General features: G+C 43.8%; 1 protein-coding gene across 11 annotated transcripts in view; it reads left to right on the top strand.

Annotated features, from left to right (window-relative positions):
- Positions 1-22,264, top strand: part of cep112 (centrosomal protein 112) — a 698,524-nt gene that overhangs the window by 226,817 nt on the left and 449,443 nt on the right. For all 11 annotated transcript variants that reach the window (XR_005457964.1, XR_005457967.1, XR_005457965.1 and 8 more), the window contains 3 exons: positions 6,932-7,031; positions 12,822-12,940; positions 14,637-14,780. Coding sequence is in view for 7 of the 11 variants with exons in the window: in XM_038777029.1 (XP_038632957.1) it covers positions 6,932-7,031; positions 12,822-12,940; positions 14,637-14,780 (363 nt within the window). In the remaining 4 variants the exon portion in view is untranslated. The remainder of the gene's footprint in view (positions 1-6,931; positions 7,032-12,821; positions 12,941-14,636; positions 14,781-22,264) is intronic.

Here is a 22,264-nt window from a genome sequence, read left to right as displayed (position 1 = left end):
TTATTTTATTCAAGCAGTTTCGGACAGTGCAGCCTAATTGTAATCTTTGCTGTAAAGGTACACCTCGGGCTATGAACTCTCCTGCCTGCCAGAAACTGTGCACTAGAATTGATGTCTTTCGGTAAATTACTATCAAACCACACAGCAGAGCTTGTACAAGTTTAAATTACAACCACATTTATTTTTTCAATGGTGGGGGAGCAAAGATGTAGCTTTTACAGAGATCTGCACAGGTGCAATGTACTGACTGTTCCCTAGGTGCTGTAAAATTCAAAGCACAGATGATTTTTCAGCCCAGGTAGTTGATTACTACAGACCACAAGACCATGTTTACATATGCACATCATTGGAAGTTACATCGAGAATTTACTTTGTGGAAATAAACAGAAGACTAGTCATTAGCTGTTCCCAGCCAAGGCTGCAGTGGGGTGCTCCAACAGGTGGCGGCGCTCCTTTAGGGAAGGGACAATTGGATGGGGTTCCCATTTCTTACCATTCTTTAGAACAACTGTGCATGGATGGATGTCAGAATATGCCTGACGCAGTTGAACAAGCTGCCAACACTCGACAACAGGGCCTACGCATGAATGTTGGATGAGGTTATGGAGGGGAAACAGTGCTTGTGGGATTGTTTCAACAATAGAGTCAACATCTGCAAGAAAGGAGAAACAATTGGATGAGGAAAACAGAGAGAAAAACTGAAGTCCTAAGTAGTAGCAGTCAAAAGGAAATACATCAATTTTTTAATGACATTTTCAGCAATGGGTTAATGGCTCAAGATTTGCCCTTCACGTAGAGAATGTTCCTTGAAATATTTAACTTGCTTACAGAATCCCATCACCCGAACCAAACTATTAGAAAACATAGCAAAAACTAGCTACCTGTAGGAAAGGGACTGAACTTTTCTACTGATTATTTAAAAATTTTGTACGTACTCGCTTATTGTCTAAAGTCATGTTTTTTTGTCATGCTTTTGTGCCAGTATATTTTACATTGAAACTGCCTACGTAAGCATTTAGAACAGAACTTGTCTAAGTATTCAGTTGTCTATGTTATAGTTGCAGACTTTGGTCAGCGGTTGTTGTGGAATTAGTTTCAGAAATCTCTTCCCCCCCCCCCCCCAGCTTCGTTGTCACCTTATATATAAAAAGCCCCTTTTTTGATGGTCAACCTCACAGACAGTTCACTCAAAATATAGTCACTTTTATATTGGCTAATGCATTCTAATTGGAATATCAATTGGGATACACCAGATTTTGTGCCACTAGAAGCAACAACAAAAATAAACTTTCTGAATTTGCTAAGGCATAGAGGTGAGATCCAGTAAAAACCCAGCCACTAGGCTAAGTGAATCAAGCAAGTTTATTTTGGAGCTACTACTGTCTAAGTGGCCCACTGCTCAGGTGCCCAACTCCACTCATCCCATATACAAGTGGCTTATAATGTGGGCTTTCAACAGCTCTTAATGAAACTGTCCAAAACCAGCACCAGTGGTTACACTGAAGGCCAGTTGATTGACCAGTGAACCTGCACACAGGATACAATGAAATACAAAATCTTGTACCGTTAAAGTACAATTATGCTATTTTGTGCATAATGTCCATGCTTACTTTTCACGCTTACCATAATACTTTTTCTTTCAAAAATACAATGGTATTAATTAGATTAAGGCAATAAACTCCTTTTAAGTGATTGATCAAAGGCAGAATCTGAGCTAGAAAAAAGCTAGCCAAACAGTAAGAATATTTTATTATTTCATTCCATTCTTGGGCGGCACAGTGGTGCAGTGGTTAGCACTGCTGCCTTACAGCACTGAGGACCCGGGTTCAGTCCCAGCCCTGGGTCACTGTCTGTGTGAAGTTTGCACATTCTCCCCGTATCTGCATGGGTTTCACCCCCCACACCCCAAAGATGTGCAGGTTAGGTGGATTGGTCACATTAAATTGCCCCTTAATTGGAAAAAAAAAAAGAATTGGGTACTCTACATTTTAAAAATAAAAATAATATTTAATTCTTGGCTAGTTGTTGCTGCGTTCTTTATTCTCATCAAAAACAACATTTTGGAAGTGTACAAATTCACAATTCCTGATGCCATACTGCTTTCTGTAATTCTAATTGGAATGCCAATGGTGTGAGTCCATAGGTATATAAATCATTTTGGCATTCAACGCCATCACCATTTAAATAACTTAGTTAAGTCCCACTTAATGTTAGTTAAGGTTTGCTTGCCAACAGTAACATGTGGACTTAGTGGACAGGTAGCTTTAAATGTTAAATAATGTCCCAGAAAAGTAAAGGCAGCCACCGTGTGTTTGTCATACAGAGCATTCACAAAACCCTTTCTTGGAAACATGCAAGATGAGTTCCTCAGGAGAACAGAATTTCTTTAAGAGGCAAACTCATTAATGACAACAATATGGCAGGAGTAACTGTTTTATGTATGTTGTAGCAGGAAGCTAGAACGATCTTTGATTGGCAAAGCATTGTTAAAAGATGTGAAGACTATCAATATGTTTGTGTGATCGCTTTAAGATTCCATTACCGTTGACCCCTTAACTGTGGTTAGCACTGTTGCTTCACAGTGCCAAGGTCCAAGGTTCGATTCCCGGCTTGAGTCACTGTCTGTGAGGAGTCTGCAATTTCTCCCCGTGTCTGTGTGGGTTTCCTCCGTGTGCCGTCCGGTTTTCTCCCACAAGTCCCGAAAGACGTGCTATTAAGTAAATTGGACATTCTGAATTCTCCCTCTGTGTACCCGAACAGGCACCAGAATGTGGCGACTAGGGGATTTTCACAGTAACTTAATTGCAGTGTTAATGTAAGCCTACTAGTGACAATAAAAGTTATGAAGATAAATGTGGAGGAGCAGAGACAGAGGCTCGTTAATTAGATTTAACAACAACAGAAAATACATTTCTGAAACGTGAAAGATTGGATTATGATACAATACTCCTTTATGCTCCGCCCCCCCCCCCCCCACCTTTGCTTCACAAATATACACAGATTTTAAGGTTAACACAGCTTACATAGTATATATTAAGCTACAGTAGTCTCAGTAACACAAAGTCCCTTTTATTACACAGGTTGGCTGTGGCAATACACACACTCCGCTCTGAACTCAAGTGAGTGTCTGTGGATTTCTCCTCTGAATTACCCAGATGATTGTCACATGAGAGTTTCCAAACTCCAATCCCAAAAAAACATGCTTTCAAATCTTCTTTCACAACAATTCTTTCCATCAGTGGTTTGCATTATGAATCCAGTCGAAGTTTTCCAAATTGCTTTTTCAAATAAAGATTCTGCTCCACTTTTAGCAAAGAATCCAGCATCTAAGTTTTACAACTCTCCCTTCACGATTTCTTTGTCTTAACTGTTGCACCAATGGTTCACAACTGCTTTAACTATCAATTCACAGACTGTATTAAGAAGACACCCAACTTTAAATTTACCTCTGAAGTCTCCTTTCCTATTTCAAATCTGGGGCTGGATTCTCCGCCCCGCCATGCCACATTTCTGCCCCGACCCACCGGCCGGATTCTCCGTTACGCCGGCCGGTCAATGGGGTTTCCCATTGTGGGGCAGCCCCACGCCGTCGGGAAACACCCGGGCTCCAGGAAAACGGAGAATCCCGCCGGCAGAAAATCCCGCCCACGGTTACTGCAGACGTCCCTTTATTTCAGAATACTTTATCTGCTTTTCCCTTGAATTCTCCTCTGAACTGTACTTTGTTCAACTTCTTGGTCTCTGTTCCCTTAACTTTAGTCTTCCTAAGACATTCTTTCTGTCCCAATTCCCGGATTGTCTGCACTGTATCTAGTTCTTTGGAAAGTCGGCCATTTGCAGTCAGCTGTCTTGTCCAGCTTTGCTTCTGGCAGAGTTTAAAAACGTTCACTCTCTGGTGTCCTATATCCAGCTAACAACTAAACTCAAAAGCCTTCCTACCTTAAAAGGGCCCCCATTTGCTAAATGATGATCACATGTTTCTGTTGGCTCTTATTCATTCGTCACGCCGTAACCTTCTTTAATACAATTGACAACTGAGCCAACCTCCACACATACGAATACCGTTGTCCAACATGAATCTAAGTATCGGTTTACCCTTCCTTACACAGAAACATTAAATTAAACCCACTTAAAACGATACCCTGGAGGGATTCTCCGGAAAGCGTTCTAAGTGTGGTAGCGAGCGGGAACTGCTCCGAGATTGCCAGTGCTCGGCCCAGCGAGGCCGGCAATGCTATTCAACGTTAATTGGTTCACTTAACGAGGTCTCTGAAATGAAGGCTCACTAGCCACTTCGCCGGCACCATGCTCGCCAACCTCCTGCTAAGAAGGCCGAGCAGCATTTGGTCAGCCAACCCCAGCCAGCTAGCAACAAGTGCGCCCAGGAGACCTCCCCAAGATTCGGGATTGCAGATCTGGGGAGGCTCCTAGACGCAGTGGAGGCCAAGAGAGATTTCCTATTCCCTTGAGGGTCCCGGAGGGTCAGCCACATGGCAGCCAGTGCTGCCTGGGACAAGGTAGCAGCAGCTGTAAGCTCTGGGAATGTGACCAAGTGGATTGGCCACCAGTGCTGGAAAAAGGTCAAGATCTACACCATACAGCATGAGTGAGTAGATACCAACACCACCCCCAACACCTTTCCGGCCGCAAGCAGGGATCCATCCCCCTAAATCTCCATGTGACTCCCCAACCCTTCCTTCAACCCCCCCCCCCCCCCCCCCAAACCACCACTAACGCGGTAAACCACGCATGTGGCTAATGATGCCCTCTCTGTGTCACCTCAGGAAAACCTCCCACAATCGTCGGGAGAGGGCTCAGAATGGCGGTGGGGTGTCGGACTTAAGGATCCTCACCTCCTTTGAGAAGCGACCCTGGAGGTGACGGGTGGCTGAGGACAGAGCGGCTACATACTTCTTTGGCTCCCCACAGAAGCTCTTATGCCAGATTCACGTTTTTAAAAAAGAGTACTAATTGGCGCCAGCGTGACCATTTCCTGGGGAGGCCGCTGAATGACGGGAGGTCGTTCAATATGGGGTGGTTCCTGTAAGTTGTATGAAAATCGGGCTTAAGTGATGTTAATTGGTTTCCCTCTTCATTACGGCAAGATCCTGATTTCGCCTACAGGAGCGGGCGGGTTGCATCGCAAATTGTTTGGCGTGGTTCTTGTTTACAACCTCTCCCGCTCTTCACCGGCCTTGTTTCACTCGAGTGAGAGCGCAACGAGGCCGGAGAATTGCGCCCCTTGTTTCTAATGTTTACCAATACAAATATAAATCCCTTAAAACTAGCAAATAAACAATGTCAGGCCTCTTGTTTATTCAACTTGCGTATTACTTTGCAATCTCTACTTCGTTGCTCTTTCTTCTCCCATTGGTAACAATTTCTTTACCAGTATTCGGTTTTAAATGCCCAGTGACAACTGTTTCTATCCATAAAGGTTAACGCAGCTGACCTGTGTAAACTTGTTCCATGGTGAGGCAGGCAACTTAATTGCCAATAGAATGCTGGTTCCAATACATGTAGGTTTGTTTCAAACAATGGGTACACCTAGGTTTATATATAAACCTTTGTTCAGTTTGTAATATAAATTCATTACCTAAGACTCATTGGCTACTAATTAGTTTAGTAGATTACTGAGTCTAAACTATTTTGTCACTTGGTAAAATACCAAGGGATTGCTACAATTTTCTTTTTAGTGTTTGCTTTTTGCCATGTCAGGACTCATAAATGCAAAGCTTGATTTTCAAATCAACAGCTTCTTAGTAAAACACTTAATATTCAACTTGTGAGTGTTGATTTGGAGAAGGGGTTTTAATAGAGAAGGTTTGGAGGAGACTAGTGACCGACCTTGCTTTGTTGGAGTGTACAATATGGATTGAAGGCTGGGCTTTTGTACATCATGCGCTCTCATTGATGTCATGACTTGGGCAGCTTGTGGTGCAGTGGTTAGCACTGGGATTATGGACCTGAGGATCCAGGTTTGAATCCCGGCGCTGGGTCACTGTCCGTGTGGAGTTTGCACATTCTCCCCGTGCCTGCATGGGTTTCATCCCCACAGCCGAAAAATGTGCAGGTTAGGTGGATTGGACACGCTAAATTGCTGCTTAATTGGGAAAAAAAATAATTGGCTACCCAAAATTTTTTTTTTAATTTTAAAATCAATCACATGACTTCAGAATAATAGATTGGTATCAGTCACTTCTGAATTATGATTTTTCACTCAAATATTGTAGCATCTCACAACAGTGTTTTTCTATACTTTATACGTAATATTCTTCTTTAAAAATATAACAATACTGAGGGTTGAATAAATTTGGTAAGAACAGCTGGTTATTATTTACAATGGCATTTGTGACTGGATTGACCTCTTATTTGTAATGTTACTAAAATTAATACCCTAACCACATCTATCAATGTGCCAGTGCCCAAACCACTTCTATCGATGCTTTCTTCAAAGGGTTTTTTTAATTTAAAAAAGTTTTGTTCGGTATTTAATTAAATTTTTCGTAGAACTGAGTTGTTCCTATTCCAAACCATGACCAAGCACTTTCCAAACCCACAACCTCTGCTACCTTACAGGACACGGCGGGCAGCAGATGCAATGGGAATACCACCACCTGAAAGTTCTACTAAAAGCCACATACCATCCTGGCTTGGAACTATATAGCTGTTTTTTCACTGAAGCTGGGTCCAAATTCAGCTACTCCCTTCCCAATAGCACTGTGAATGTACCTACACCACATGGACTACAGAGGTTCAATAAAGTGGCTCAGTATCTCCTTCTCAAAGGCAATTAAGAAATGGCAATAGATTCTGGCCCAGCCAGTGACACTCGCATCCTGTGAAATATTTTTTAAAAAATTATTATGTGCTGGAATTGGAAAACCTCTTTGAAAACTGGGTAGTCAGATTTTTTTGTGTTGTGTTCCAGATTTTGGACCGGAAGAATAATGAGATTGAAGAGCTAAAGGTGCTGTACAGAAATAAACAAAAGGAAGCAGAGGAGATGAATAAGAAGCTGGAAAAGAGAGGTAATCCAAAGCCAAGGTTACAGTTTGCTGCCACAACAGAATGTTTCCTTTTGCAGCAAGTTCTTTTTTCTTACAGAGTTGGAATTTTTTACATGGATTGAATGGGGATACAAAGAAGGATGTTTCTTTTAAATAGGCTATTAAAGCTTGGGAATTAATATTTTTAAAAAGTCTAATTGAGAAGTTCGAACAGAGGCTGACAGCCACTAATTAATGGTTCTGGAATGTTCTTTTATCGGCACCTTCCCTTTCCCACGTGAACCCTGTGCCTTTTCAGAGGAGATCGTCTGCCACTGGTTCAGGTAACATGAGGCAGTCTTTAAAAAATGTTTCAATAATTATCGCTTCAAAACAAAAGAAAAATGCCATAGATATCAATGCAAAACAGGTACAGCACATAACAGAAGACATTACAAGCAGATGGGTCAGGGACAGAATCCCTAACAGATACAAGATCCATCTGCACCAAAGCCGGATACATTCAATAGCACAGAGTCACATAATACCCATAACTTCAAGGAACAATAAGAGGAATAAAAAACCTGAGAACCCCAGAGCTAAGCGGAAATGACACTAATACCCACAAGGCAAATGGCCCGAGGTTAAGAAGGATATCATAAGATCCCAGCTGGAAGAAGGGCACCCTGTACCACAGACGAGGAGGCAGTCAGGGCAACACCCCCAAACCGGGGGATTCAGTTATATGGAAAATTAGAAAGTTAAAGTTAAAAGAGAAGTTCAAGTGCAGATTAATGATGAGGACTTTAAACTAGTTAAAGGTGGGGAGGGCTCAGGAGAGGTTAGTAAATTTTCCAGAACAAGTAATAGAACAGAGTATAGAAAGTAGCAGGAATCTAACTTCAGGCACATCAGAAAAGAGGACAACTAGGAAACAGAAGGGCGGTCAACGCAGGACTGAGGGTGTTGGACCTAAATACAGTATATGAAATAAGGTAAATGAACTCGTAGGGCACATAGAAATTAGTGGGTACGATGTTGTGGCCATCACAGAAACATGGCTGCAAGACTGAAAGGACGATCCTATAAAACTGAGATGAGGAGGACTTTCTTCAGCCAGAGCGTGGTGAATCTCTGGAAGTCTTTGCCGCAGAAGGCATTGGAGGCCAAGTCACTGTAAGACAGAGATAGATAGGTTCTTGATTGGTAAGGGGATCAGGGGTTACGGGCAGAAGGCAGTGAATGGGGATGAGAAACATATCAGCCATGATCAAATGGTGGAGCAGACTCAATGGGCTGAAATGCCTAATAGTGCTCCTATCTTATGGTCTTTGGTGTTATTATTTGCTTCCCTGCAAAAATCAATCGGGAACAAAGTCCAGGATAATAACCGAGATGCAGAAATGCAAGGCAGTCCTCAGGTGCACAAAGAAAGTCAAGGGTGAGGCAGGAGCAGTGCCACTCTTCAGGATCTTTCAAGTATTCCAACAATTCTAACTCAGCTTCATCATGCAGAAACTCACTAACAAATATCGGGCATTGTATAAACCATGGGCACGATTCTCCCAAAAGGGAACAAAATCCCCTAGCGAGCGCATGTTTCCCGGCGCTCGCAGAGTCGAGAAACGCATGCCCCCCCAACATCCAAACAGGACACCCCCGTCCTGATAGTGCATGCACAAATAATTTGGCAGTGCCCATGCCAGCTGGCAATGCCACCCGGGCACTGCCAGGGTGCCAGGCTGGCACTATCTGGGTACCCAGGTGGCACCAGCAGCGCCAGGGCACCACCCTGCCTAAAGAATATGAAGCTGGGGTCCTCCGATCATTTGGGAGACACCCACAAGTGCTGTTCCGTCTGGTTCCCATTTTTAGGGACCAGTGCTGAACAGCGTTCACCCAAGGTCTCAGGTGCCTCAGGAATCTGCACATTCAAGTCAGACTGCAATGGGTGGGATTTATATTGCAACATCTCGCGAGGTTGTGTTGGATCTCGTGAGGCGTTGAGAGGCGGGTAGATCCCAGAAGTGGGGTCTCCCAGCTGTTTTCGGCCATGTTACGCTACGGCGAGCTGCTTTTTGGCGCAGCGTGGCCATTGGATTGCGCTCCATGTAAACCAAGAAAAGACAAAATCAAAATGTGCACGAGGATAAAAAGACAGATTAAAAGATGAGCAGTGCCGGAGCAGCCATTCCTGCGCACACATCATATGAGCCTCCTCCTCGGCAGCTTTTTGATACCTAAATCTAACGTGATTTTCCTTTTCATTTTGAGTCACATTCTCACACCCATTATTCATATAAGAGCCGTGTTAATTTGCCCTATCGTTTTCCTGTTGATGAGCAAAGGCATGCTCAGGTTAAATTTGAAACCCAGTTGTTCCAAAAGCTAAATATTGGATCTGTGCTGAAAACTTCCAAATAATGTTAATTCAAAAATGTGATTCGATTAAAAACATAATTTTTTTCACATGAACACATTTTTGATATCCTGCAATAAACTTTGGTTTTGATCTTTGTACTTTATTGCGGGTGAACGTGAAGTGAAGTAATCCTCAGTATTATGCTTGTGGTGTAAATGTAAGAATTCCAAGATAAAATTTAGCTGGGTATCTATGGTCATCACTGAGCATGTTTGCTGATATAGCAGCAACAGGAACTTGAATTTATATAGTTCGTTTAAAGTATTGAACATCCCAAAGTGCTTCACTTTGGAACATATATATGGAACATATAAATGATAAACTGGCAACAAACTGGTCGGAGTTTATTGCCCGCTCTGGAATCCTTGGCATGTTCTTAGTCTGGATGATGAACATCTGACATATTACATGGGGTTTGTGGTTATTATTACTGATATGTGATTCCACTGGAAAGATCATGGTGTAACATCAATCTGGTATGGTACCTGACACGTATCTGCATCAAATTAATTGAAAGCCAAACTTTTAACATCTATATCTCTTACTTTATTACCTGTGTTATTTCCTTTCATTAGCCCTTTTTACCTCGCAGTACTTGCTGCTCATGTGGAGGTGGGAGACACAATAAGGTTTTCTGGCTAATCTGATGTACCTCACAAAATATTACCCAGGCAGAGTGCTTCACTGTCATATGTCCAACCATCTGGTGGCTTAAGCGGTTATCATTGCAAGGCACAGATGGTTGAGGTTCGACCATGAATCCAAATCCTCCGAATAGGAATTGATAGGTCTAATCTACATGCCTGTTATTCTTAGTTTGTTCTTTCAATCTCGGGACATGTTATGAATGTATCTAGTTATGAGGAGCAGAGGGTCATATGTGGGACCACTTGATGATGCTGAACCCTCAGAATCAAACTTAGAATGAGAGTTTTATAAAATAAATGCAGCATTGAAATACATATCATAGATTTTTGATAATACTTGAATGCACATTCTTTTGCCCCACATTTTCCTGTCAAACACACTCCACCATGCGGTAGTAGGAGGCAAGTTTATATCTATGCCTGACCAGGGAACTTCCAAACCAATGCCAATTTGTTGAGAGGAGCTAGATGAAGGCTAAGGACAAGTTAGTATTTTTTAAAAATATTTTTATTCTTCTCCTTTTTCACATTTTCTCCCAAATTTACACCCACCAACAATAAATAATAATCAGTAACAAATATGTCAATCCCCATATCAATAACAACGACCCCATCCTCCCACCAAACCCCAGACATTAGCCCGCATGTTCACATAAACAAATGACAAAAAAGAATCAGGGATTACCCATAGTCACCATTAAAACACAACAAACCACCCCTCCCCCCAAACCTCCCACCCACCCGCCCCAACTAATGTTTGATGTTATCCAGTTCTTGAAAGTGCATCATGAATAATGTCCATGAATTGTAGAACCCCTCCATCCTTCCCCTCAGTTCACACTTAATCTTCTCAAGAGTCAAGAATTCCAGCAGGTCCCCCCGCCACGCCAGGGCACAGGGTGGAGAGGTTACTCTCCAACCCATCAGAATCCACCTTCAGGCGATCAACGAGGCGAAGGCTACAACATCTGCCTCTGCACCCGTTTCCTACCCCGGCTGGTCCGACACTCCTAATATGGCCTCCCGGGGGCTCGGGTCCAGTTTCACGTGCACCACTTTAGAAGTTACCCTAAAAACCTCCTTCCAGTAATACTCCAGCTTTGGACAGGACCAAAAACATATGAACGTGATTAGCCCCCCCCCCCCCCCCCCCCCCCCCCCCCGCAATGTTCACACACATCTTTGACTCCTTCAAAGATCGGCTCATCCTCGCCCTTGTGAGGTGTGCTCTATATACCACCTTCAGCTGTATCAGCCCCAACGTCGCGCATGAGGTGGAGGCATTCACTCTCCGGAGCACCTCACACCAGAACCCCTCCTCCATATCCTCTCCCAACTCTTCCTCCCAATTCGCTTTGATCCCTTCCAGTGGTGCCATCTCCTCTTCCAAAATAGCTCCGTAAACCACCGATACTACCCCCTTCTCCAGTCCCCCTGTCGTCAGCCCCTCCTCCAGCAATGTGGAGGCCGGCTCCACCGGGAAGCTCTGTATCTCCTTTCTGGCAAAATATCGAACCTGCATGTATCTAAACATTTCCCCCTGCTCCAGCCCATATTTTGCTTTCAGCTCCTTCAATCCTGCAAACCGACCCCTAAGAAACAAATCTTTTAGTGTCTTAATCCCCTTATCCTGCCATTTCCGAAAACTTCCATCCCACTTCCCTGGCTCAAATCTGTGGTTTCCCCAAATCGGCATTTCCCTTGACCCTGCCCCAATCCAAAGTGTTGGCAAAACTGCCTCCAAATTCTCAATGAAGCTATTATTACCGGACTCCCTGAGTATTTCCCCGGGGCCATTGGGAGCAGCGCTGTTGCTAGTGCTTTCAATCCCGACCCCCTGCACAAACCCTCCTCCATTCTGACCCTCTGGGAATCAACCCCTCTGACCTAGCTCCGCACCTTCTCCACATTCGCCGCCCAGTAGTAATACATCAGGTTCGGAAGACCCAAACCCCCTGCCTGCCTTTCCCTCTGTAGCAGCACCTTTCTAACTCTGGCCACCTTCCCTCCCCATATGAACAAAGTAATCATTCCCTCAATCTCTCTGAAAAAAGCCTTTGGTAGGAAAATCGGCTGGCATTGGAAAATAAACAGAAATCGCGGCAACACGTTCATTTTAACTGCCTGCACCCGACCCGCCAGTGACAGAGGGAGACCATCCCACCTTGCCAGATCAGCTTTCACTCTCCCCACCAAACTAGAAATGTTGTACCTGCAGAGCCACCCCCACTCCCAGGCAAACTGCACCCCCAAGTATAAGGACAACTTAGTTATAGTGAAATATGGGAGAGCGGTAAAGGCAAAATTAATTTTCTCTTGGCTGCTGTTGTGTAACTCGTGGAAGCATTGATCGAAGCCGAGAATGATCTGCACCTTGAAGGCACTTGCTGTAAAGTAGTGAATAAAACAATCATAATTTCACATCAATAACGCTTTACATTAGTAAAAATGATAAATGTGGCAAGCACAAAATATAAATGCAACAGTATCTCTGATTGCATGTCCTTACATCTTTAGAAATTCTTTCCCTCAATCCTGTGAGAACTTAGTTAGAACCAGTAATGGATCTGAACCCCAGATTTAAACAAAATACTATGCTGATTGCCTTAAGTTTTTAGCCAGAAAGTTTCACTGGGTAGCACTGTAAAATTAACACAAGAACCAGAGGCACTGATGCTGATTCTAAGAGGTCGCATCTGCGACAAATAGCTTTCTGTATTGCTTTATCCAGTGACTCGATCCTTTATTCATACATTTTGACAGTTCAGAGCCTGGTTCGTGAATCCCAGGTTATTCGAGAAAGCAAAGAGAACCAGATTGTTGAGTTGAAGAAGATGGCTGAGCAGAGTGCTGATTCTTTTAAAAATGATTGGGAGAGAAAGGTAAGCCGTTTAAAACACTTGAAGTTTTGGGTTATTTTCTTTGTACGGTTATAATCACCTACATGTGTGTATGCTTTTTAAAATTATTGTTACCTCATTTCTATGGATAAAGTTTCCCAGCCATGTGATTAGGGGAAAACTGTGTCATAAGACAGCTGTGGTCATTTTCAAACATGCTCGGTTTTGTGAAGTCTGTAAGACAGCCCATAAATTTTCACAACCGTGAAAAATAAAAATGCATTCTTCATCATCAAATCTACAACTTCGGAAAATACTTCTTCCCATTGGAATTTATGGGGAATATGAGGATAAAAAATTTAAATTATAGGTCTTGAGAGACCAGAAGCCAATTCAAGTTACAAGTGATGGGTGAGAGAAGCTTGGTGCAGGATAAAATTTGGACAGCAGAGTTTGCATTAACTTGTGTAGAGAATTGGAATAGGGGGTGGCCAATGCGGTTAACCATTTGGTTTAACCTGAAACTGGCCAAGAAGGCACATGGAATTGGTGGCAAGGGTATGGATGATTGCTTCGACTTGCCCTGTGTTTAAATGTAAGAAATTATCTCCGATTGGATGTTGGAGATGGAATCTGACAAAACAGAGGTAGTGGGGTTGAAAGAGTTGGTGGAGAGAGAGAGCTCGATTCTTAAGGGCACCTGGGCACAGATCTGGCACAATGGTTAGCACTTCTGCCTCACAGCGGCAGGGTCCCGGGTTCAATTCCGGCCTCGGGTGACTGTCTGTGCGGAGTCTGCACGTTCTCCCCATGTCTGCGTGGGTTTCCTCCGAGTGCTCCGGTTTCCTCCCACAGTCAAAAGATGTGCAGGTTAGATGGATTGATCATGCTAAATTGTTCCTTAGTGTCCAGAGATGTTTAGGATAGGTGAAAGGGTTATAGGAATAGGGCAGGGAAGTGGGCTTGGGTGGAGTACTCTTTCAGAGGGTCGGTGCACTCGATGGGTTGTATGGCCTCCCTCTGCACTGTAGGGATTCTATGATCTTACCTTATGAGCTCAAGTGTTCTGGGATAATTTCTACACATCGTACACAGGAATAAGGCAGAAACCACTTCTGAATATGATACTCAGAAGTAGGCATTAAGCATATTTTAAATGTTGGCCGCATTTCAGTGTAGGATGGTGACACAAATACCAGTATATCAATGTAACTTGTAATCTTTCAAAGATGCTCACTGTGTTGATCTTCAGATTAACTTAATGTCTAGCAAGCTTCATTACAATTATAAAATACATCACTCAGTAACTTCATTGGCTTTTGTGTTCCTGGCAGGCCACTGGCATGTTGAGATTTGATGTGGAGATGCCGGCGTTGGACTGGGGTGAGCACAGTAAGAAGTCTTACAACACCAGGTTAAAGTCATAATCATAATCACCTGAGGAAGGAGCTGCGCTCCGAAAGCTCGTGTTTGAAACAAACCTGGTGGACTTTAACCTGGTGTTGTAAGACTTCTTACTATGTTGAGATTTGACTGTGTGGTCACACCTATCCTCAGGTGATTATGATTATGGGTTACTTTGTGTATCGACTGGCCAATGATTAGATCCTGGGGACAGTCACAAAACAGAAGCTGTTTTAGCTTGTTGCTGAAAATCATAATACGATTCACTTCATCCCCATTTCTAGGTACCAATGATTAATCTCTATTAATGCATGATTTTAATTTTTAAATGTAGTTACACAACGTTGTAGCAGAACTGGAGCAAGAGAAGTTTGAATTACAGAAGAAACACACAGAGAATATTCAGGAGCTCCTCAATGACACCAATTCACGCCTCAGTAAAATGGAGACAGAATATGCTGCTCAGACTAAGGCCACTGTAAGTGTACAGGCATTTTTTAAAACTGTAAATTACATCTCAATGCTTCATTAGTAATCGGTATATATAATATGGAAAATATTTCCACAATTCAATTCCGACAGGCTGTTTCTTGATAAAATTTCAGTCATGAGGTTATTGTTCTAAAGCTTCCTCTGTGAATGCATCAACATTATAACATTCATTGTAAGCACAAAAAGCTTCAAAATAAATTAAAATGGTTTGTTTTCTTGTAAATTGTAGATATTTGGAATCCTAGGTCTGGGCTCACACAGCGATGTGTCAGGACAGGGATTTTTAAACCTGTTTTTAAAAAATTAAGGAATTGTGTTTGTTCATGAACAAAAATTTACAATTCTATTGTGCATGTAGAAAAATTGCGCAAACTGCTTAACAATGAGGAGAGATTAAAGAGGGGACCATAAGAAATCTTCGGCATGTTGGAAGAGAGGATTTTAAGGGGCCTTCGGAGTCAGTGAAAAGTGGCAAGTTGGACGGCTTGAAAGAGAGCGTATCAGAAGACACGACTGGAGTGGCTGGAGGATTCACGATGCAGAGGGGATGAATCAAAATGAGACAGGCGCAGAGGAGTGGAGCGAAATTGGACAAGGTTGCTGCAGAGCACCTTGATTAGGAACAGTGAGACAGTGTTGGAACATCAGTTGAATAGTGTACTTTTTACTCTTGGAAGTTACGTACAGTATTGGACATATGCTGGCTGCAGGCATGAACCCAGAATACACAATAGTCGGTATTCGGCCTTATGATTTATTCTGGTGCATGATTGCAGGCAGTTTGTACTCTGTGCTATAAGGTATGTCCTTGTTTATGTTTCCCCAATAATTGTTTTGCTTTAATGTTGGTAAGTTAACAGGGCCTGTAATCTCATTAAGCGTCTCAAAATTCATTTTAGTGTTTTTCCCCGTGTGACCCAATTGGCGGCAAGTTGCAACCTCTCTCTGATCTCCGACCTCCGAGTTGAGGCATCCCTCCTTCTCCCCACCCTCCACCTCCAAGTTTTGATATTCCTCTCTCTGACCTCTGAGTTGCATCCTCTCCTTGCTCCCCAACTCTGCGTTGTGGCCTCTCCCTCCCCTACCTCCAAGTTGCGACCTCTTCCCGCTCCCCAACCAGCGAGTTGCAGCTGATCCCGCACCTCGACTTCCAGGTTGTGGCCTCTGTCTGCCGCCGCCCCCACCCCCCCACCCCTCACTCCTCTTTTGTAGCCTCTATTCCCTCCTGACACAGGCTCTACCAAACCTGATGCTTCTTGATGTGCCCCCTCACCACTTCCCTTACCTGGACTTGCATTCCCATTCAAGATCCAGATCTGAACTGAAGCCGGAGCTATGGTGTTGTGGAATTGTAAGTCATGATGGTGCAAAAGTGCTGAGCTGGGGCTGTTGCTATCCAAGTTTTTTTTTAAATGCCTGCCAAAGTTACTCCTGCCTTGCTCTTCTTCAATGCCCTCACTCACAGCGAGGGTTCAGGGCCGAATAGTGGGAGGATGTAAATAAAACATGGCTTGTAGCAGCCCCAGATTTGCAATGGGAACCGTCTGGGAACACAAGCGCAGGAGAGAGAAGCGGTGAGAGGATGAGCAAGGAAGCGGGAGGTTCTGCAAGAAGGTGGGTTGGAGAGGGGGAAGAGGCCACAACTTAGAGGGTTGGGGAAGGGGAGAGACCATTACTGAGTGGGTTTAGGAGGGTCTTCAACGACCAGGGAGATGAGGAAGCAAGAGGTTTGAGGAAGCAGAAAAGGCGGCAAGCAGGAGGCAGTTTAAGTGGAAAGTTGTATTTTTATTTTATATTTTTCAACTTAGTTTATAAGTTATTTAGTATGCCAACGTCGGAATTTAGCAATGTAGAATATTTCAACTTACAGAGAGTATAATGTTTCAATATTTGTTTTTTTTCCTGGTAAGTAAGGCCTTGCAGAATTTAAGTACAGTTTTAACATTGATTCCTATGGGAACCAATGTTTCACTTAAGGATGTTTCACTTAAAGTTGTAGGGTGGATTCTCCATTTAACGGTGCTTGATCAGGAATTCTAAATGTGCGGAGAATAGAGCTTTGAGGGAAAACCAGTTTGCCACCGTTGCGATGCTCTGATGCCCCGCCGGCGGCCTCGGCGCAATACCCACCCCAAGCCGGTGGGGAGGATGCAGATCAAACATTGAAATACATTTTTATGTCATTAATGGGCTCTAAGCCCAAGTCCCCACCTTAAAAAGGTTCAATCTTAATTAATTGCTTTGATGTTAACCACAATATTTATAAACACTCTTACTATGATTGACATAATACCACAGCAAAAGGAGCCAAGTGCTTTCTGCTGAGAAAAAGAGGAAGTGAAAACACTGACCTCCTTTTGATGTGGTGAGGAGCTGTCAATCATAGTGAGAGTGTTTTATATATATATTGTGATTAGCATCAACTGAGGGTACCTGAGATATATTCAAGCTGAAGGGAAAGATAAATTAACAAACCCCCTAAGCAGCTGTGTCTGGACCAATAAAACTGGCAATTACTGGCAAATAAAATGTATTGCTTTGTGAAATTTAATGGAATATTTGCATTTCAAAGGCTGTCCAGGGATTTGAAGCCCTGTGAAGTGTACTTTGTTCTTGAGGAAGCCTCTGACATTTGCAAAAGCTGCTGCTTGAAACACGTTTGTCTGAGGGAAGGGTCACTGAAAATGCAGTAATTTTTCAACCTGCTATATGGACTGCTCAACAGCTTTTAGGCAGGGGTGAATAATGGGGTGTGTCTGTGCGGGGGGGGGGGGGCGGGGGGGGGGGCTCAGGTCATCCTTGTGTGTGTGCTGTGGAGGGGTGACCCATTATTCCTGTGTTGGGGGGGAAGATGCAGGGTGATGGGTGGTGTCAGGATTTGCGCTGTGCAGGGGAGGAGGCCCATTGCCGGACCTCTGTATCGGGCCACCTGCTTAAAATGCCGGCCAAATACCTGGATTCCAGATTGCCCCCATGCTAACTTAGCATCGTAAAGTGGAGGGACCTGAAAAGTGGGTTCCACGCCTAGTGCCAGCGGAGACCAGTAGCATTCTCCACTGACCAGAGCACTTGGGTTCAGAACTGAGAATCCAGCCATGATTTTCAAGAATTCAAGAGTATATTACTTGAGAAATTTAGGAATCCAATCATAGGTTACATCTTGACCTCTGTGATGTTTAGAGTCCAGAATGCAATGGATGTTGGGAAGCTCTGGCAGTCTTCTTTTCCTAATCCCCAAATAATGATAATTTCTGGATTTGCATGATGGACTTCTCTGCATCATTGCAATATGTAGTAAAGGGCACTGGGGAAATTCTGCCTTTGTGATGCACAATTTTGGAACTATTGGAAGAAATACATCCATTATGGAAAAGAGAAACATGTTACTGAAGCTTTTCATCTTGCACTGTAGAAAAAGACCATTCAGCCCATAGAGTCTGCAGTGCCCCTCTGAAAGAATACCCCACACAGGCCCACTCCCCCACCCTATCTCTGTAGCCCCACCTGTTGTGGATGTCTGATCGTAGCTAAAAGACTGAACCAGAGGTAACTTTTTTAAGTTTTAAGACGGTAAGGAAAGATCGATTTGTCCCACGAATGATGATATAAGAAATTGGGCGTGGTTATTTCATAAACAATCTTTTATCAGAAGAAAATAAAATAAATAATATTTAAACTTCAACCCTAAGAATAACAGATTACATGTAGTTTCTTAACTGTAACATTCCCATTAAACAACACATGTAGTTTTCATGCCACTTTCACAGGCAGACAAAGGCAATACTTGCATTTATGAGACAATTTTTCTTCTGGGTAGGCTCATTCGTTCTGAACCCTTTTTCCAAAGCTTGCCTCAGTGGCACCTTTCATGACCACCAAAGCGTTCTCCCTGTACCTGATCAAAAAAGGCTATTCTCTCTCTCTCTCTCTCTCAGCTCCACCCAGCCGCTCACACTAAAAAACAGAGCCATGCTATTGATATGCAACTAATCTCCCATTGACGGGCAAAGAGGCCATCAGACTCTGTCATGGGCTAATAGCTGGTCAGACAGGAATGTCCCGAAGGATTCATCCTTGCTGAACCGGGCCACCCTGTGTATTCCCACAAATGAGTTTAAGTCTGAATGGGACATTGTAACTCACGCCAGGTGTGGGCATAACTCTCTGACTCTGTGCTAGCATGTTTTTCCCCCTCAGTCTGTTTAACCCCTAAATTGCATGCCACACTGTGGTCTTACTTCTGGGCCCAATTTCCTAATATCTCTCTTGCGTGACACACCTAACCTGCACATCTTTGGACTGTGGGAGGAAACTGGATCATCTGGAGGAAACCCATGCAGTCACGGGGAGAACGTCCAAACTCCACATAGTCACCCAAGGGCAGAATTGAACCTGGCTCCTGGGTGCTGCGAGGCAACAGTGCTAACCACTGTGCCCCCGTGCTATGATGGGCAGCAAGCTGGCACAGTGCTTAGCACTGTTGCTTCTTAACACCAGGGTCCCAGGTTCGATTCCCGGCTTGGGTCACTGTGCAGAGTCTGCATGAAAGACGTGCTGTTCAGTAATTTGGACATTCTGAATTCTCCCTCTATGTACCCGAACAGGCGCTGGAATGTGGCGACTAGGGGCTTTTCATAGTAACTTCATTGCAGTGTTAATGTAAGCCTACTTGTGACAGTAAAGGTTATTATTTATTTATTATTTATTAAATGGTGAACAATTATCTGATCAGGATAGCCATTGTCCTGTATGATAGTTTGATGCGCTCTATTTCTGAGTTGAGATATCTGTTTGAGCCTTGTGCCTATTTTGAATTATCAGAAAGCATGGAGGGGGAGGTGCTATAGTTCTTCATTACTTTCTCCTTGACAATGCCACAGCCAATCAGGTTTATTGTCAGCCAATCAGAGGCGACTTGTCAAGAAATCGGCACTTTCTTTTCCTGTGGTATGGATCATAGAGGACGGCACGTTGGCACAGTGGTTAGCACTGCTGCCTCTCAGCGTCAGAGATCCAAATGCCTATGTGGAGTTTGCCCATTCTCCGCATGTCTGCGTTGGTTTCTTCCATGTACTCCGGTTTCCTCCCACAGCCCAGGGATGTGCAGATCAGGTGGATTGGCCATGATAAATTGCCCTTTAATGTCCAGGGATGTGCAGGTTATGTTTCGGGGTTACAGGGATAGGGCAGGGTGAACAGGGGAGCGTAAATGGGTAGAGTGCTCATTCGAAGGGTGGGTGCAGACTCGATGGGCCGAATGACCTTCTTCTACACTGTAGGGATTCTATGATTTGTATGGTCATTGTGAAATTAGGAAATAACGCCGGCATCTCCACATCATTGTGAAATTTGGCATTCTTGCATTTGATCTGATGAATGCAAGATTAAAAGTTTCTGAAACATGTCTCTCTTTTGAGCAATATCAAAGTTCTGTATTATCAAGTTGTTCAACTGTTTACCTGTATTTGTTTTAGCTGCCCTGACACATGCCATTTCTGTAACTCATAAAGATTTAAATAAAACCTTTCTTCACCAGACATGATAAGTCTATGGTGAAATCACTGCAGTCACTTGCCATGTTAAATAATTTTTCCCTTTCATAAATCAATTAAGGTGAATGCTGTGATCCACATTGTTAGATCTGACAGAATTGTAAACCTGTATAAATTGTCTAGTTTAAATTATTTTGTTAGCTTGAATGATTAAACAGTGACTTTTGATTTCTATTTTTTGTGGACATTTTGTGAAGTGAAAGTTGATTAAACCAGAGAATAGTCAATGGAAACTTTGTTGCATCATTTGAAGAGCATAGTATTGAAAAAAATTAGCATGCAGCACATGTCATATCTTAAGAAAATAAGCAATGGATTAAACATTTCCTGTCAGCCAGCCTGAATTTTGAAGCCTTCAAAAGCAGACAGATTCCACTGCGCTGCTTAGGATTTAATAATTAAACACTGAGGAGTTCAAGGAATGCCTTAAGATGAAAGAGCCTCCAGTCACTGCAGATTAGATTGTTTGTCCAAACTAACTTTCTTTGCTTCATGAAAGAGTGTCCATGTTGTTGATGTGCATGATCTATATGAATAGAGTGGCATTAAAGGAATGCTGTCTCATATTGCGCCCAAAGTTCTCTGGACTGATTGAGATTGTACATTGTACCTCCTTGCAAACAAGACTAATGTAACGTTTTGGGCGGGATTCTCTCATCCCATGGCAGAGTGTACACGCGTTCGTAAACGCCATCGCGTTTTACGATGGCGTGAACGGGCCGCCCCCAGGACTAATTCTGGCCCCTACAGGGGGCCAGCACTGCGCTGGAGTGGTTCACACCGCTGCCGATCCATGCCGCTCCAGCTGCCGATCCCGACGCGAATTAGGCGCCGCGGGGTCCCGCATGCACAGTGGTGCCAGCGTCAACATGCATGCGCAGTGGCCTTCAACGCGCCGGCTCCGACGCAACATGGCGCAGGGCTAAAGGGGCCGGCGCGTAGGAAATGAGTCCCCCAGCCAGAGTGGCCGGCCTGCCGATCGGCGACCGGCCCTGATCGTGGGCCAAGCCACATCGGAGGCCCTCCCCGGGATCAGACCCCCCCCCCCCCCCCCCACAGGCCGCCAACCGACCCTTCCATGCTGAGTTACCACCGGCTGAGAGCAGGTGTGAACGGCGCCGGCGGGACTCAGCGTTTCCACGACGGTTGTTCGGCCCAAGAATCTGTGGAGAATCGTGTGCCAGCAGCGTGGCCCGGTCGTGGGGATTCTCTGGCCCGGCCCAGGGCTGAGAGAATCCCACCCATGATCCTAGAATTACACTGCCAGACGTTATAATATGGGCAGATCAATTTGGCCTATTTTAACTAAGATGTTAAACAGGTTAATACTGTTTCAGATATTGGACATTGGAACTAGATACAAACACAGCAATTTAATAATATTGCACAAACTAACTTTAATGCCCAGTTCAAATATTTTCACTTGTAAGAAATGGCTGCCTAATGGCCATATAAAATCTTCAGAAATTGAATATTCTTGAAATAGCTCTCTCTCTATCTCTCTCTTTCTCCCTTAAGAAAGAGCCAGTAGCAGTCTGCCAGAGCCGATACAGACACAGGACAGCATGTTATCTCTGCCTGGGACATGATTCTAACACATGCTTGATACAAGATATTTTGGATAAGGCGGGATCTCACGCCCCATATCTAAATAAACTGTCCAAGCAAGGTTAACATGGTGTCCTCGTAAGAGATAAACCACAGAGGGTCAACTGGACTCGAAACCTTAGCTCTTTTCTCTCCCTACAGATGCTGCCAGACCTGCTGAGATTTTCCAGCATTTTCTTTTTGGTTGCCATTCATTATGATCATGGCTGACCATCCAATTCAGTAACCCTTTCCCGCTTTTCCCCCATATCTTTTGATCCCTTTACCCCAAGAGCTATATCTAACTCCTTCTTGAAAACATACTGGGGGC

Source organism: Scyliorhinus canicula, chromosome 18 (genome assembly GCF_902713615.1).
Source record: "Scyliorhinus canicula chromosome 18, sScyCan1.1, whole genome shotgun sequence".
In the NCBI taxonomy this organism is placed as follows: Eukaryota; Metazoa; Chordata; class Chondrichthyes; order Carcharhiniformes; family Scyliorhinidae; genus Scyliorhinus; species Scyliorhinus canicula.
This window is presented reverse-complemented; position numbering and strand designations above follow the sequence as displayed.